We start from the raw sequence: 13435 nt of genomic DNA, 5'->3' as shown, positions 1-13435 counted from the left end.
TCATTAGTTGTAAGGGAGGCTGAAACCGCTGATTATCTGGGGTCATTTCTTCATGCTATGTCTAGTTTCTGTTAACATAGATAATTGGGCTTTAAATGTGGATGGAATTAAAATAGCCACCTTCAGCCTCTGTCTGTTGCCTTCAACGATTTTGAAGTAGATAAAAACAAATCCCCTCTCTCCGCCTTTTGGACCCTCTGTGGAGAACCTTGACTTCTTGAACACCGCCTTCTGCTGGACCTGACCTCTCTTGTCTTCCTGCCTCTCTAAGGGTCCTTTCTGAATCTTCTTCGCTGTTTCACACTCTACCAACCAGACAAATGCAGGCATTTCCCCTACATTAGCCTTTGGGCAAGTTTTCTCTTCTTCTTTTCCCCTTGATAATCTCTCCCAATCCCCAGTCTACCTCCTTTCCCTGTATTCCTTGTCAGTTGTAATGGACCCCACCTCCCTCCAGCTTCCCAGCTGTTCAGATTTTAATGAAACTCAGCAGATGTTCTTTGAACATTTACTGTGGCCTGAGCAATATGTTAGGGATTGGGGCAACAATACTTAACCGGTAGAGCAGGTCCCTGCCTTCATACACCCTACAGCCTCTCAAGGAAAGTCAACCTTGAACAAGTAATTTCAAGAGTGATGAGTAGGTTGAAAGAGGAGGAACGGGTCACTGTGGGAATTGATAATAAGGGGGATCTAGCCCAGTTCTGAAGTATAAGAATGCCTATCAGAAGAAGTGATGTTTAAATTAGGACTTTGAAGCTTAATTGAGAGCTTAACGAGCAGTTTAGGAATTGGGATTGGGTAAAAAAAACTATGAAAAGCCAAAGTCTAGGGAAACTAGCAGGGAAGGAGGAAAAAACGTCTGCTGTGGCTTTGGTGTAAAATTCAAAGAGGGCTTTTGAGTCCAGTGAGGCTGCAAAGAGGCAGGGCAGATTGGTAAACACTTATCAACGCTGTTGGGGGTTAGAAGGTGACATCATCCTAAGGACAGTGGGGCAGTTTTAATCAGGCAGCAAAGATTTATATTTTTAAATCTTTATAAATATAAATCTTTATAGTTTTAAATATTTAGATTTATGTTTTTAAATGATTAACCCAACTATAGTATGGAAAATGGTTTGGAGAGGGGCAGGAATCCATGTAAGGAGACCACTGGAGGTGGTTGTAGTAGCCCAACTAAGAGAAGATACTGTGGCCTTGCAAGAAAATCTCAGACTATCATTGACTCCTGTTTCTCCTTTACCTGTTCCTCACACCCATCAAACATGAAATCTTTTTAAGATTTGGTTTCTAGAGTCTCCATTACATGCATGCCTCTTTTTGTTCCCACTGAGCTGATTCAAACTTCCTGTTTTTCTTTCCTGAGCTTTTGCAATGGCATCTACTCTGCTGGCTTGTAATCTTCTGGTCTCCTTTTTCTCCATTCTGGTCGTATACAGGTGTGCTGTCAGAGTCAGCCCCAGAAAACACACTTGGAAGCTCCCAAATGCATAAAATTAAGTCCAAAGTCCTTTTCATGGTTCACAGTTTCTACAATGTGATCCCTACAGATGCCACCAGTCTTCTTCACCATTGCAAGCTCCTGCCCTCATTCTCCTACCTACCACTCCCCTTGGCTCACCAACTCACAAATATCCAAATACACTATATTTTATGAGCTTTTCCTTCTACCTAGAATATCTTTCTCTTCCAGCTCTCCCATAAAAGTTCCGTCTTTGAAGACTCATTTTAAGTCCCACTTCCTCCAATTCCAGATATTCCCAACCAGAATTAATTTTTCCTTCCTGCCAGCACTCCAATGGTACTTTAGATGATGCATTATCCATCTAAGTAAATTTCTTACTCTTGTTTCACCATTTCTTAGAGTCTACCTTTTCTTTGAATCATTATGTATGGGACAGGCTCTTTCACTAGATTATAAATTCCAGAGGACTAGAGAGATTGGTCATTGTCATTTCTGTTGCATACAATGATTTGCTTTTGCTATGCTTATAAAGGCTTAACAAATGCTAAATTAGGTTGCTGATTGTGGGGGGGGGGGGCGGTTAATGGGATCCCAAAATTGTGAATGTCTCTGGGTCATACACCCAAACCCCATTCTGGCTATTGTAGGGGAGGAAGAAATTTTCCTGTCCCCTTCTAGGTTCTTCTGACCGGTATAAGAATTAAATTGACACGAGACAGAATAACAGGAGAAATCAAACAAAATTTAATAACATGTATAAATGGGAGAAACCCAAGGAAACCAAGCAGCTTGCCAAAATGGCCAAAGCCCTTACATTAAATACCATCTTCAGCTAAAGACAAAAGAGAATGTTGGGGGTAGTGGTTTGGGCTTCAAAGGAGAGGAAGGCAATTCACAATGAGATGGAAAAGCAAATGTTTGGTAAACAACTGTTCCCATGCCTTGCAGAGATAATGGGATATGGAGAGGACTCTGATCTCTAGGCCTTGCTGAGTCTCCCCCACCACACTTAGCCCATATTCTTGGTAGACATCCCTGGTGATAACTCTGTTCCTGTTATAGGTCATTTATCTAAATTCTTTTAGGCAGTTAAGGAGGTAGTAACAAGAAAAACTTTCTGAGTCTGTTGTTTCTTAAAAATAATTGGTCTAAAATAATCCTCGTTAAAGAGACACATTTTGGGGTGGCAGATTTTGTTCCCTTTCACTATAATGTTCATCAAATATACAAGGACATTTTACTAAAAGTATTGTTTTTGTTTCTAAAACTGGGTGAATGGAACGAGTCTCATTAAGGGAAACAGTTAAAAGTTTTATTGAGAAGTACTGGATTCCCTGTTGGAAGCTGGAATTCATCCCATAAGTATTTCTTGAGTCCTAATTATGCATTGGGCATTGGGGATGCACAGCTATGAATAAAACAGATCTCTGTTCTGGAAGCACTTACAGGTGTCTCCATAGGAGTTTGGAGTTTCCCATCCAGAGTTGCAGGAGAATTTACATTTGTTAAGCTAGAAAAAATTGTTTATTCCTTTATTAAAACATTATGTGTTACCTGGCTAACTCAGAAGTGAAAACCGCATAGCCTGAGCTGCAACACCAAGGAGAGCCAGGGACAGTGAAATGTTGTCAATATGTAAGGAAGCATAAAAAGAGAAAGCATTTATTAGGATATTGCTAATTATAGTTTATTTAGCCTTAATTACTACTATTATTGTATACATTCCTTATCTCCAGCTTTAATAAAGCCCTGCACCAGGCAGGTTTTTAAATTTTCTTCTCAGTATCATTTTATCCCTTAGGCTGGGAAGCATCAGCAGAGGTGTTAAGCAATAATAATAGCATTTATTATTTTCATTTCCTGATAGTAATAAAACTAATAATATTTTGGTTTCTAAACTAGTTCTAATATATGCCCAACACTGTGCTAGAAACTGGAGATATGCAAAACTGAATTTATGGTCTCAAATAGCTCACAGGGGTAGTATCTTATGTAGGAATTGCATTGCTGTAGGGAAAAAGGGAATATATTACTAGAAGAAGACGCTTATGTGGGAGACTGAATTTTTTTTCAAGGCTAATTTGAAACTGGACATTAGGGACACATACCATGATTTTGTGAACTATGAGTGCTAAGGGGGGAGAGACAGTGTAAACGCTCAGAACACAGTAGAGTAGCACAGAGGAAAAGTCAGAAGCCTTTGATGGAAGATGTAAATTATGAGGCCTGTATCCATTCAGAAAGAGTAGAGTATTTTTCAGATGTCTCTGTATGCATGTATAAAGATCTATGGCTTCGAATTTGACTAGATTTTGTTTGTTTTTCAAAATCTTTTCTAAGAATTGCCCTGGTGGAAAATATTCCTGAAGGCCTTAACTATTCAGAAAATGCACCATTTCACTTATCACTTTTCCAAGGCTGGATGAATTTACTCAACATGGCCAAAAAGTCTGTTGACATAGTGTCTTCCCATTGGGATCTCAACCACAGTCATCCATCAGCATGTCAGGTAAGCTGCATCCTCTATGTATGTGATGATTTTACTTGTGTGCATTTTACACTCTTTAGTATTCTGGTCCTCCACTCCTCAAGTTCAAGCTCATTGTTTTAGTCTACCTTCACCCGGAGTACATGGACCTCATTACATTTAGATGTATGTGCCGTTGGTGATCACATGTCACTTAGCTCCTATTAGAATGCCAGGCTTTCAAGGGCAAATCATGTTTCATCTTTGCATACCACAGGCTCTCTATACAGCATGGCTGTATTGGACAACTTCACGGGGCACCATTTACATCATGCTATCTGTTGATGGCACGCCTCAGACTTCTGCTTTCACAACCTGCATGTTTACAGTTCTAATTCCATACCTGCCTGCTGAGGCGTTTATTTGGTTAATGCATGTCATAATTTGCCCTTAGGACCCAGAGCCAACTTTTCTTAATAGTGGAGTCAAACTTTCCATTATAGAGGTTATCTTCTCGACTCTGTCGTATTTGAGTGAAGATGAAAAAGAAATGTGCTAAGTACAAAAACAGCTTTTAGAAAACTGACTGAATGATATAAGTGATTTCTGAATGAAATGTCCTGGAGAAAGGAAAATGATCCTGGCCATCTTTAGTGTGTTTTTCTTTATGTGGTATGACCATGAGTTTGTAGTGAGCTATCGTGGCTGTTTTCTCCAAGTGTGTGACCACGGCCTATGGTTAAATGTCCTGTATGGGTCAAGGATAAATTCAGTTTTGTCTCTTTGTATACGAAATGTGTTGTCATTAAGTGTATAATCATTACCTCATTGTGCTTTGAAATCTGTTATTCAGTTATACTGTTTTAAAGTGAAATGATATCAGAAAATAGGCAAAAACAAATAACAACCTACAAAGGCCATACTAAAGAGTTGAATAAATTTACTAATTGTTTTCTGCCCTTTTCTACTGATTATATTTAAGTAGATGTTTCAGGAAGTTATCACTGCATAGATCATCCTAAAACTTAGTGATCTAAAAAGTAACAATCACTTATCTATTCATGATTCAGGGCAGGGTTTGGTGGAAAGAACTCGTTGCTGATCCACACAGTGTTGGCTGGGGTGGCCTGCCTGGGGCTGGTGGATCCAAGATGACTCTCCTTATATATCTGGCATCTTACCTGGGGTGGCAGGAATGTCTCGGGGCTGGCTGGACTTCTCTCTATGCATGTCTCTCATCATTCAGTAAACTACCACTCTTTACACAGTGGTTGTATCCTAAAAGGGCAAAAGCAGAAACTGTGAGGCCTCTGAAGACCTGGGCTCTAGAATCCCAGAATGTTGTTTCCACCCTATTCTCCTGGTCAAAGCAAGTCACAAATCCAAGATAGAAGGAGTAGTGTTCATATGGGACTAAGGAGAATTGTTGGCAAGCATCTTTGGAAATTATATACTAAGTCCACTCTGGCCATAGTATCATCTCTTCCATATGCAAAATGCACTCCTCTCACCCTCCCAAATTGCCATTGCCTTACAGCAAAGGCTCAAAGTCTAGGATCTCTTCATCTGCATCAGGTCTGGGTCTGGACAAGGCTCCTCATGGGGTTTCTCTTTTGATTTGGAAACCTGTGAACTGAAAAGACAAGTTGTATTCCATCCAGCATACAATGGTGAGACAGGGATAAGATGATTACAATAGATCCTTCTATTGAAAAGAGGAGAAATGGAGGTCACATATCAGTCATGATTCGATAGTAATTTTGGAATCCAGCCCTGCACATGTCACCAGTTTTCCAAACTTGGGGAACAGGGAATATTTCTAGACCAGAATCTAGTTCTGCTCCTGAGGAGTGCTGTCCTAGCCATTGTTCTCGGGAGCTCTTTGCTCCACCTCCGTGTGGTTCTTCCTTTTCCATGAGAAATAGCTGTGTTTGCTTTGGATGCACTTTCTTATAGTTGGCTTCCTGCCGGTAAAAATCGGAAGCCCCAGAGGCTTCTTTTCATCTTAAACCCTCTCTGCCCCTTTTAGTCCAAAGTGATCCAACCACTTAAAAACTTTGTAGGCTTTCTATGTACCTAATTATAACCCACTCTATTAGCAAAAAGTCACACCCACAAATAATTTATAGACGGATCTCCCTCTACTTTGGACTGTGGCACAAGGTGCTTCAGGGCCTTACCCTTAAAACTGCTGGAGCCCTTTTTTCTGGCTGAGAGGGTCTGTGGGGCACCCACCATTTTCAGTCTTTGAAAGGTCTCAACCAGGAGTCTCCCAGCCAAGACTTTGATTTGATCTTTGCCCTCACGCCATTTCTTACTTTGAGAATATTTTGCTGAATTGAGAGACTGTCCTAAATTCTCTACATTTTCTCAAAATTCTGCATGAAAACTAAACAGTTCTTTCTTATCAGATATCACTCAAACTCTGATAATCTGCCTGAACAATCTCCCCAGCCAGATCCACATGCCCATTAGTTATGTTTTCTATCTTCTCCCTTATAAGTAGTGTTGCCAAACATTCTACCATTACTTTCTCAAGGCTCTGAAAGCAACTTCTTTGTTGTTCTTCCAGCCTTGAGTAACAGAATGAGACTGCAGCCTCCACCACCACCCAGTCCCAAGGACAATGCCACCTGCTTTAAGTTTTTGCTACGGTAGTTTCTATTTCAATTATCTCTTGTGGCATAACAACTCCAGAGCTTATTTATTATTATTTCCTATGATTCTCGGGTTGGCTGCACAGTTGTTTTGCTCCAGTCGTGCTGGCTGGGATCACTCATGCAGTGTGTTTAGCTGGGAGCGGCTGAGATTGGACTGTCCGAGGGCTGGTCAGGTCTCATTCTCGCCAGGTGGACTCTCATCCCATAATCTACCCCTATCTTTTTACAGGGCGGCTGGATCCCGAGAGGGTGAAAGTGAAAACTGCAAGACCTCTTAATGCCTAGACTCCCAGAACATTACTTTAGCCACATTGTGTTAGTCAAAGCAAGTCACCAGGCCAGCCCACATTCGGCAGGGGGCGGGGGAGGTGGGAACAGTAGACTCCAGGAGGAGCGTGCATGTGTATGACTTGGAGGAATTGCTGGCAGCCAACTTTGGAAACAACCTGCTATAGTGGGTTTGGTGGTGTGAGGAGGAGATAGTTCAAGTTTTATTTCCTTAGCCTAGACACGACCAGCACATGGCCTTTGGACAGGAACTGCAAGTTTTAGTTTGACTTCGTGAGCTGTGCAGTGTGCGTCCATGCTGTGTGAGCCCCGGGCTATCAACAATTCCCTTCCATCTCGTGTGCATCACTGAAGAGCTGAGCCAGGTGTGTTAAACACACGGTGGGAAGATTGCATTTACACTTGGACTTGGCGACCTGGATGAACTCTTTTCTAATATGCTGTGCCTCTGGAATGATGTATTTGTCTGTCTGACTACAAAGTGATCTTTGTTAAGTGGCTTCATTTTTCTCCTAGGCTACTGTTTCTCTCTGACCTTGCCCTCAACCCTGGTTGGCTTCCAGCATTCCTATAATTGATATAGATTCAAAGTTGGTTGAGCTTGGAGGTCCTAGGGAACCTACAGCCTTCAGGGATGCCCATGAAGTCCATTTGCGGGATTCAAGGGAATTCTGGGGCCTGAGGCAATAGACAGGAGCACACAGTGAGTCTGGTCAGCCCTGGGGATTGGTGTGCAGTCTTTCAGATGGCTTATCGGTGAAGCAGAGTCCCTGGATGGGCGATCCGGCCCCTTCCTTAAGGTGGACATGATGCTCGGGAGCAGCCTGAGGCCTTCTGGCCTCTCCTTCCCTTTAACTTGACCTTTCATCCTAGTCCTTCAGGTGTGAGCTAAACTAAACTCTCACTACTCAAACTTTGTCCCTGGGGCCAGGAACCTCTTTATTTCCTGGGAGCTTATAAAAAATGCAGAATCTCGGGATCCACCCCAGCCCTTCTTGAATCAGCATCTCCATTTCATCAAGATCCCCAGGTGATTAGTGTGCTAAAAAACGTTTGAAAAGTGCTAGCGAAACCATTCTGACCTCTGGCTCTATGAGCCCAGCAAACTCTCCTAGGTATTCAGGCTGATCTGGTAGGAGATGGGTGACTAGGGAATGACACAGCCTTTCCGGGTCATGGTTCCTGATGTTAAGTCATATTCAGTATTCAGTGCTGCTCACAGGGCAGTGGAGTCATGGATGAATGAGGTTCCAGGTCTGTTTTGCATGACAGTGCTTAGCACAGTGCTTGACACATACCAGGTGCTCGGTAAATACTTGTTGAGTAGTTGAATGGATCGTGTCAAAGATAGACAAAGCCAGACCTAGTTAAAGTGGTCAGGAGAGATTTTAATCAATAATGTACTATGGCAGTAGCCAAGAGGGAATGGAGAACTGAACTCAACGTGGATTTGTGCAGAGACAACTGGGCATTTTACAGGAAGAACGAGGAAGTAGGGAGGGGGAATGGCAGAAGCTCGAGCAGGGCCAGGGAAGTAGAAATTTATGAAACGTGGGAAGCGGGGGTTGGTCCACAGGAAGCCCACCTGGGTTTGCTAACTGACACTCATCAAAGTTAGGCTCCTCCCTCCCGCAGAGGCTGGCAGACCGGGCCGCATCTCCAGGTGTTGGCTGGAACGGACAGTTCATTCTCTTGGCAATGTCCAGCTCGCTCAGGCCGGCACTGCAGGGAGTCATCCTAAGGATACGGCCTTGAGCTGTTAGAGACTACGTGAGCGTTTGCTCAAGCCCTTTAAACTTGGGAGGAGGCGGGGAGGCAGGACAGGGTGGATGAAATCATTTGTGCTGAGAGTCGGCAGTTTTTATAGGCCAAGGTTGAGGCCTGGAGGAGAAGAGGGCTCAGAGGAGCCTGGCTAGAGTTTGGTCAAGGAAAGAATACTTGTCAATTGTGTGACTTTAAAATGAATTTAAGTGGTTGCTATTGATGTGGAAAGAAGTTAACACTTAGAATCTCAGTTCAAGTCACTCTTGATCAACTGGCCTATTGCTAACGCATGGAATTTTTCACTCTTCTGCCTCTCGCCTGGCGAACCTTGAACTCACACAGCAGCCCTTCGGGAGGAGACCCCAGTTTGGACTGATGTCTTCCAGTAGAGTGGTACTGCTCTTGCCAAAAAAATGCCTCTTTGCTGCCCTCCTTCCCCTAACAGCACCAGGCTCTTTTCCAGTTTAAAATGAGTTGGATTTCTGGAGAGTATTGAGCCTAACTTCACTTTGCTTCTTCCTAAGGGGAGATCCGCATTTGCAGACATCAAGGATAGAGGGTCTTTACTTGCTTTGGAAATTAAATGGATTCCAGCAGGCTGTGGGGCTGATCTGGTGAACAGCGCTCTCCGCTGCTGCCTGTGCTTGGCCCGAGTGTCAGCCCTCTGCGGATGGGGAACAACAGGAAGGGGTGAGGTTGATGACATGTTTGGAGGGTTCCTACCTCAGCAAGATAGTGGACGTTTTCCTCTTCTTCTGGTGCGTTCACGGCCAAGTGACGGCTGCTGGGGAATCCCATGCATTTAGTACCCCCTGATGGAGCACCAGGCATGGACTGTGGTCTTTAAAGAGAGAAAGCAGGCGAGAAGGCTTGGTGCCTGATTTGCTCCGTTTCCCACCTCCCCTCATCCGACCCTCAACCTCTAGAGCAATATTCCCAACAAGATTTAGAATTTAAAGGGCCCCGGAGAACTTGTTTAAATATCACGTCTTGGGCTTTTAAAGAGCCTGATTCTCCTCCTTTCTCCCCTCTCTCCATGCTGGTGGGGGATAACTGCAGAGATCAGGAGTGGAGAGAGAAACACAGATCCTTGCTGCCAACTTCTTCTCTACGGGTGCAGTTTAAGGACCCCTGTATCCTGTTCTCTTCAGGCCACCAAGTCTTAACATGCCTAAAAAAAGAAGGCACTGGTTGAAAGCCTGTTTGATTTAAATTTTACTGATTGTATCTTTCAAATGGAATAGGAAATTCAAGACTCTACCCAACATTTCAAATTCTGGGTAGCTAATCTTCGGACCTGTGAGCATGCTTTTATTTTTACCAAGACCTTATAAATATTGGGATCTAGTCATTGATTGGTTTATTGCATACAAAAACATGCTAAGAAAAAAAGATTCACACCCTAGTTACTCACGTGTGCTAATTTAAATTTTCTTTAAGATGTTCTAGTATAATAAAAATTGGCTCAAGTTCACAGCTTGTTTTCCATGAATATATATTTTTTAAAGAAAATATTTTTATTTTGGAGTAGAATAGTCAAACGTGACATTTACTTCAAAACCAACAGATCCTGAAAAGTCCTAAATGGAAACCATAAATGGCACATAGATAAACAGGAACTATAATCGAAAAGTGGCCCATCTACTTATTATAATGCATCTGTAAGCAAATTACACCCAGTGGTGGTACAGCCAGTAGCAGGCAGGCCCCAGCTCAGCAGCAAAGGGACACAAATAAACGTGGCACATGACGTCTGCATCCTCTAGATGAGATGCAATGTCTTAAGAGTGAATGATCATCCTTATTAACAGGATGATGAATGCCTGCTTTTTTTTTCATTTGCATAGAAACCGACACATTAATTAAAATGCACTTTTAAACTGTGGCGCCAGAGGGTTGCTGTTTTAATTCCCACCCTGAAAAACTCATCTTGTCTTTCCTACCTCCCACTGGGCGATGTTAATCTCTGTCTTTGTTTCTTTCTGGGATGAAAGAAACTGCCCAGTGACCTTCCTCTGTATCACAGCCGTGTTAAGGGCTGGTGAGATCTGCAGTCCCATGGTAACCACATTTTCAGATTTAATAAAAATACACAGTCGGGCAAAGGGTTTTGTTTCTTTCTGTTCGGATGATGAGTTTAGACCCTGAAATATTGAAGTTCCTAGGACAACTTGATTGCTAATTTATGGGATATGATGATGGGGATTTATGAAATCAAGACTGTTCAGGAAAAGCCAGGAAATGTGACTTCATGAAGGCTTATTAGTAGAGTTACCTAATTCATTGGGTTAAAAAATCCCATTCTCTATGAGTTCACTGTGGGAACCTAATAAAATAGTTAATGAACCGCAATAACTGAATCGTAAAGAGATGTGCTTAGGTGAAATCAATTAGTCATCGGTCTACAGTGAGCCATGCTTGCCAACTGATGATACATCGCAATGATTTAATTTTGAAAAATTATGATTTTTAGAATTGAACAGTATTTGCTTGATTTAGTGAGTAGCATGTGGGAAAGCTCAATGATCCAGTCATTTTGGAAAACACAAGCCAGGATCCTATCTCCCCACAGTAAGTGGTAGACTGACTCTTAGAAAGACTGTAGAAATGAGCCAGGAGAGTAGCTTAGACTTCCTTTTTCTTACTTATTAGATGTGTGACCTTGAGCAAGATGCTGAGTTCTCTCTGTGCCACAATTTGCTCATCAACCAAATCAAGGTGATAATAGAACCTACCTTACAGATTTTTGTACAAATTAGTTAATGTATATATAAAGAGTGTAGAACAGTGTTTGACCGTTTTAGTGCCTATGTAACTGTCTGTTATTACCGTGAACATTGCATTCACATTCATGTATTTGGATACACACTACGGCTCTAGTTTAAGTAAGTTTAATTGTTCTAATGAATAATGAGTTCATATTACAGGCCTTACACTGTGCTAGAAACTGGGATGATCATCTTATAAAATTAAAAGGGAGTATAATTTCTACAAATGTGAGATTCTGGGTAGATAGGAAGGATTAGGCAAGTTATCTTCACGTGGAATTCTGACTTTCATTTGACTTATCACAAATCCTTACACACAGAGTCTTGCTCTCACCTGTCTACTCAAGCATCTCTTGGTTAATGCATCCTTTCAATAGTATCTGCTCTGTTCCTGGTGAAGCAGGAGGCCACTTCAGCCTTGGTAAAGATCTGGAAGGACTAACCCCTCCCTTAACACCCAAAAAGCATCATTTACAAGAATTATACAGGCTTAAGAGTACCTTTTTTATCTCTCCATTTGTCCTGAAATTCTTGATCTATCACCATCTGGCAAACTTGCCATATTAGTCAGGATTCTCCAGAGAAAGAGAACCATTAGGATAGTTATAGATGGAGATAGAGATATAGATCTGATATATCCATGTCTATCTCCTCATATTTATATGTGTAGGAGGAGATTTATTATTGGAATTGGTTCATGCCATTATGGAGGCCAGTAAGTCTCATGATCTGCTGTCTGCAAGCTGGACACCCAGAAAGCCAGTGCTGTCATTCAGTCCAAGTCCGAAGGCCTGAGGACCAAGGGAGCTGGTGGTGGAAGTCCCGGTTTGAGTCCAAAGACTGAGAACCAGGAGCGCTGAGAGCAGGAGAAGATAGACGTCCCAGGTGGAGCAGAGAGCAAATTCAGCCTTCCTCTGTCTTTTTATTCTATTCAGGCCCTCAAAGGGTGGGATGATGTCCACCCACATTGGTGAGGGTGATCTTCTTTGCTTAGTCTATTAATTCAGATGCTAATTTCTTCTGGAGACACCCTCACAGACACACTCAGAAACCATGACTTACCAGCTCTCTGGGCATTTTAGCCCAGTCAAGTTGATGCATAAAATTAACCATCACATTTGTTATCTGGTAAGATTGTGATATATTTGATCTTAGAACAGTGTCATTTAATAAAAAATAATCAATATCCCCAGTCTATATTTGCTGAGATTAAAAAATATCTACGTATATCTGTTTTTCAATGAATTTGATGTCCATGAACTGAAGATCCCTCTGGACAACTGATCTTGAATCTTGAATACATAAGAAGCAATGTGGTCTTCTCAAACCTATAGCCACTGCTGATTTTTGTTGGTTGATTGGCTCATTGGTTTTTGCTTCCTTAGTATTTGTTTTTTTAATTAAAGATCCCTATGACCAGGCAGTCTTCAGTGATGTCACTTTGGTGTTGGTGGAATACACTTTGCCGTCAGGCAGCTGCATCCGTGTGTGACTCAGGTCTCCAGGCCCTGTCTCGTAGCCTGCTCATTCCTTCCTGGCAATATTCCCCCTAACTGACCCCGTCACTGTAGGTTAACCAACAAACAAGGGCTTTTGTTTCATCTAACTTATAAACCTTTTCTTTGTCAAGTTGAGTTCACAGCTATCCTTAAGATTTTTCATAAATGATCTTATTAACATTTTCTGTTACAATCATTTGTGTTTTGATCCATCATGCCTCTTGCCCATCCTCAGGAAGCCTGCAGTCTGGTGGAGTCAGCTGTGACTCCATGCTCCCCAGCACCTCTCACTCTGAGTCTCCATCATATTACTAATGCTCCATCTTCGGTGCCTCTCTAAGCCCATCCTTCCTTTCTTTCCCATCCCTACTGTCTCAAGGTGGATCTCCAATCCCTTTCCGAGTCTATTAAAAGAGATTCTTCATTTACTATCATGCAAACAATCAGCATCTACTCTGCAACACAAGAGTATTTCTGGAACCCAGAAGAATCCAATTTTTGACAATATCATTCCCTTGTGAGAG

At 42.2% G+C, this 13435-nt stretch overlaps 1 protein-coding gene across 7 annotated transcripts in view; it reads left to right on the top strand.

The window, feature by feature from the left end:
• PLD5 (phospholipase D family member 5) overlaps positions 1-13435 on the top strand; it is a 366553-nt gene that overhangs the window by 194334 nt on the left and 158784 nt on the right. For 5 of the 7 annotated variants that reach the window (XM_070501563.1, XM_070501562.1, XM_044762832.2 and 2 more), the window contains exon 3: positions 3806-3974. The exons of 1 other annotated variant lie outside the window; for it this stretch is intronic. In XM_070501563.1, the coding sequence (XP_070357664.1) occupies positions 3806-3974 (169 nt within the window). Of the gene's footprint in view, positions 1-3805; positions 3975-13435 lie in introns of those variants that run through there. One more of the 7 variants, XM_070501565.1, reaches the window with a different exon arrangement.

Source organism: Equus asinus, chromosome 30, assembly GCF_041296235.1.
Source record: "Equus asinus isolate D_3611 breed Donkey chromosome 30, EquAss-T2T_v2, whole genome shotgun sequence".
Lineage (NCBI taxonomy): Eukaryota > Metazoa > Chordata > Mammalia > Perissodactyla > Equidae > Equus > Equus asinus.
The sequence above is the reverse complement of the archived record's forward strand: the minus strand, read 5'-3'. Positions and strand labels throughout refer to the sequence as shown.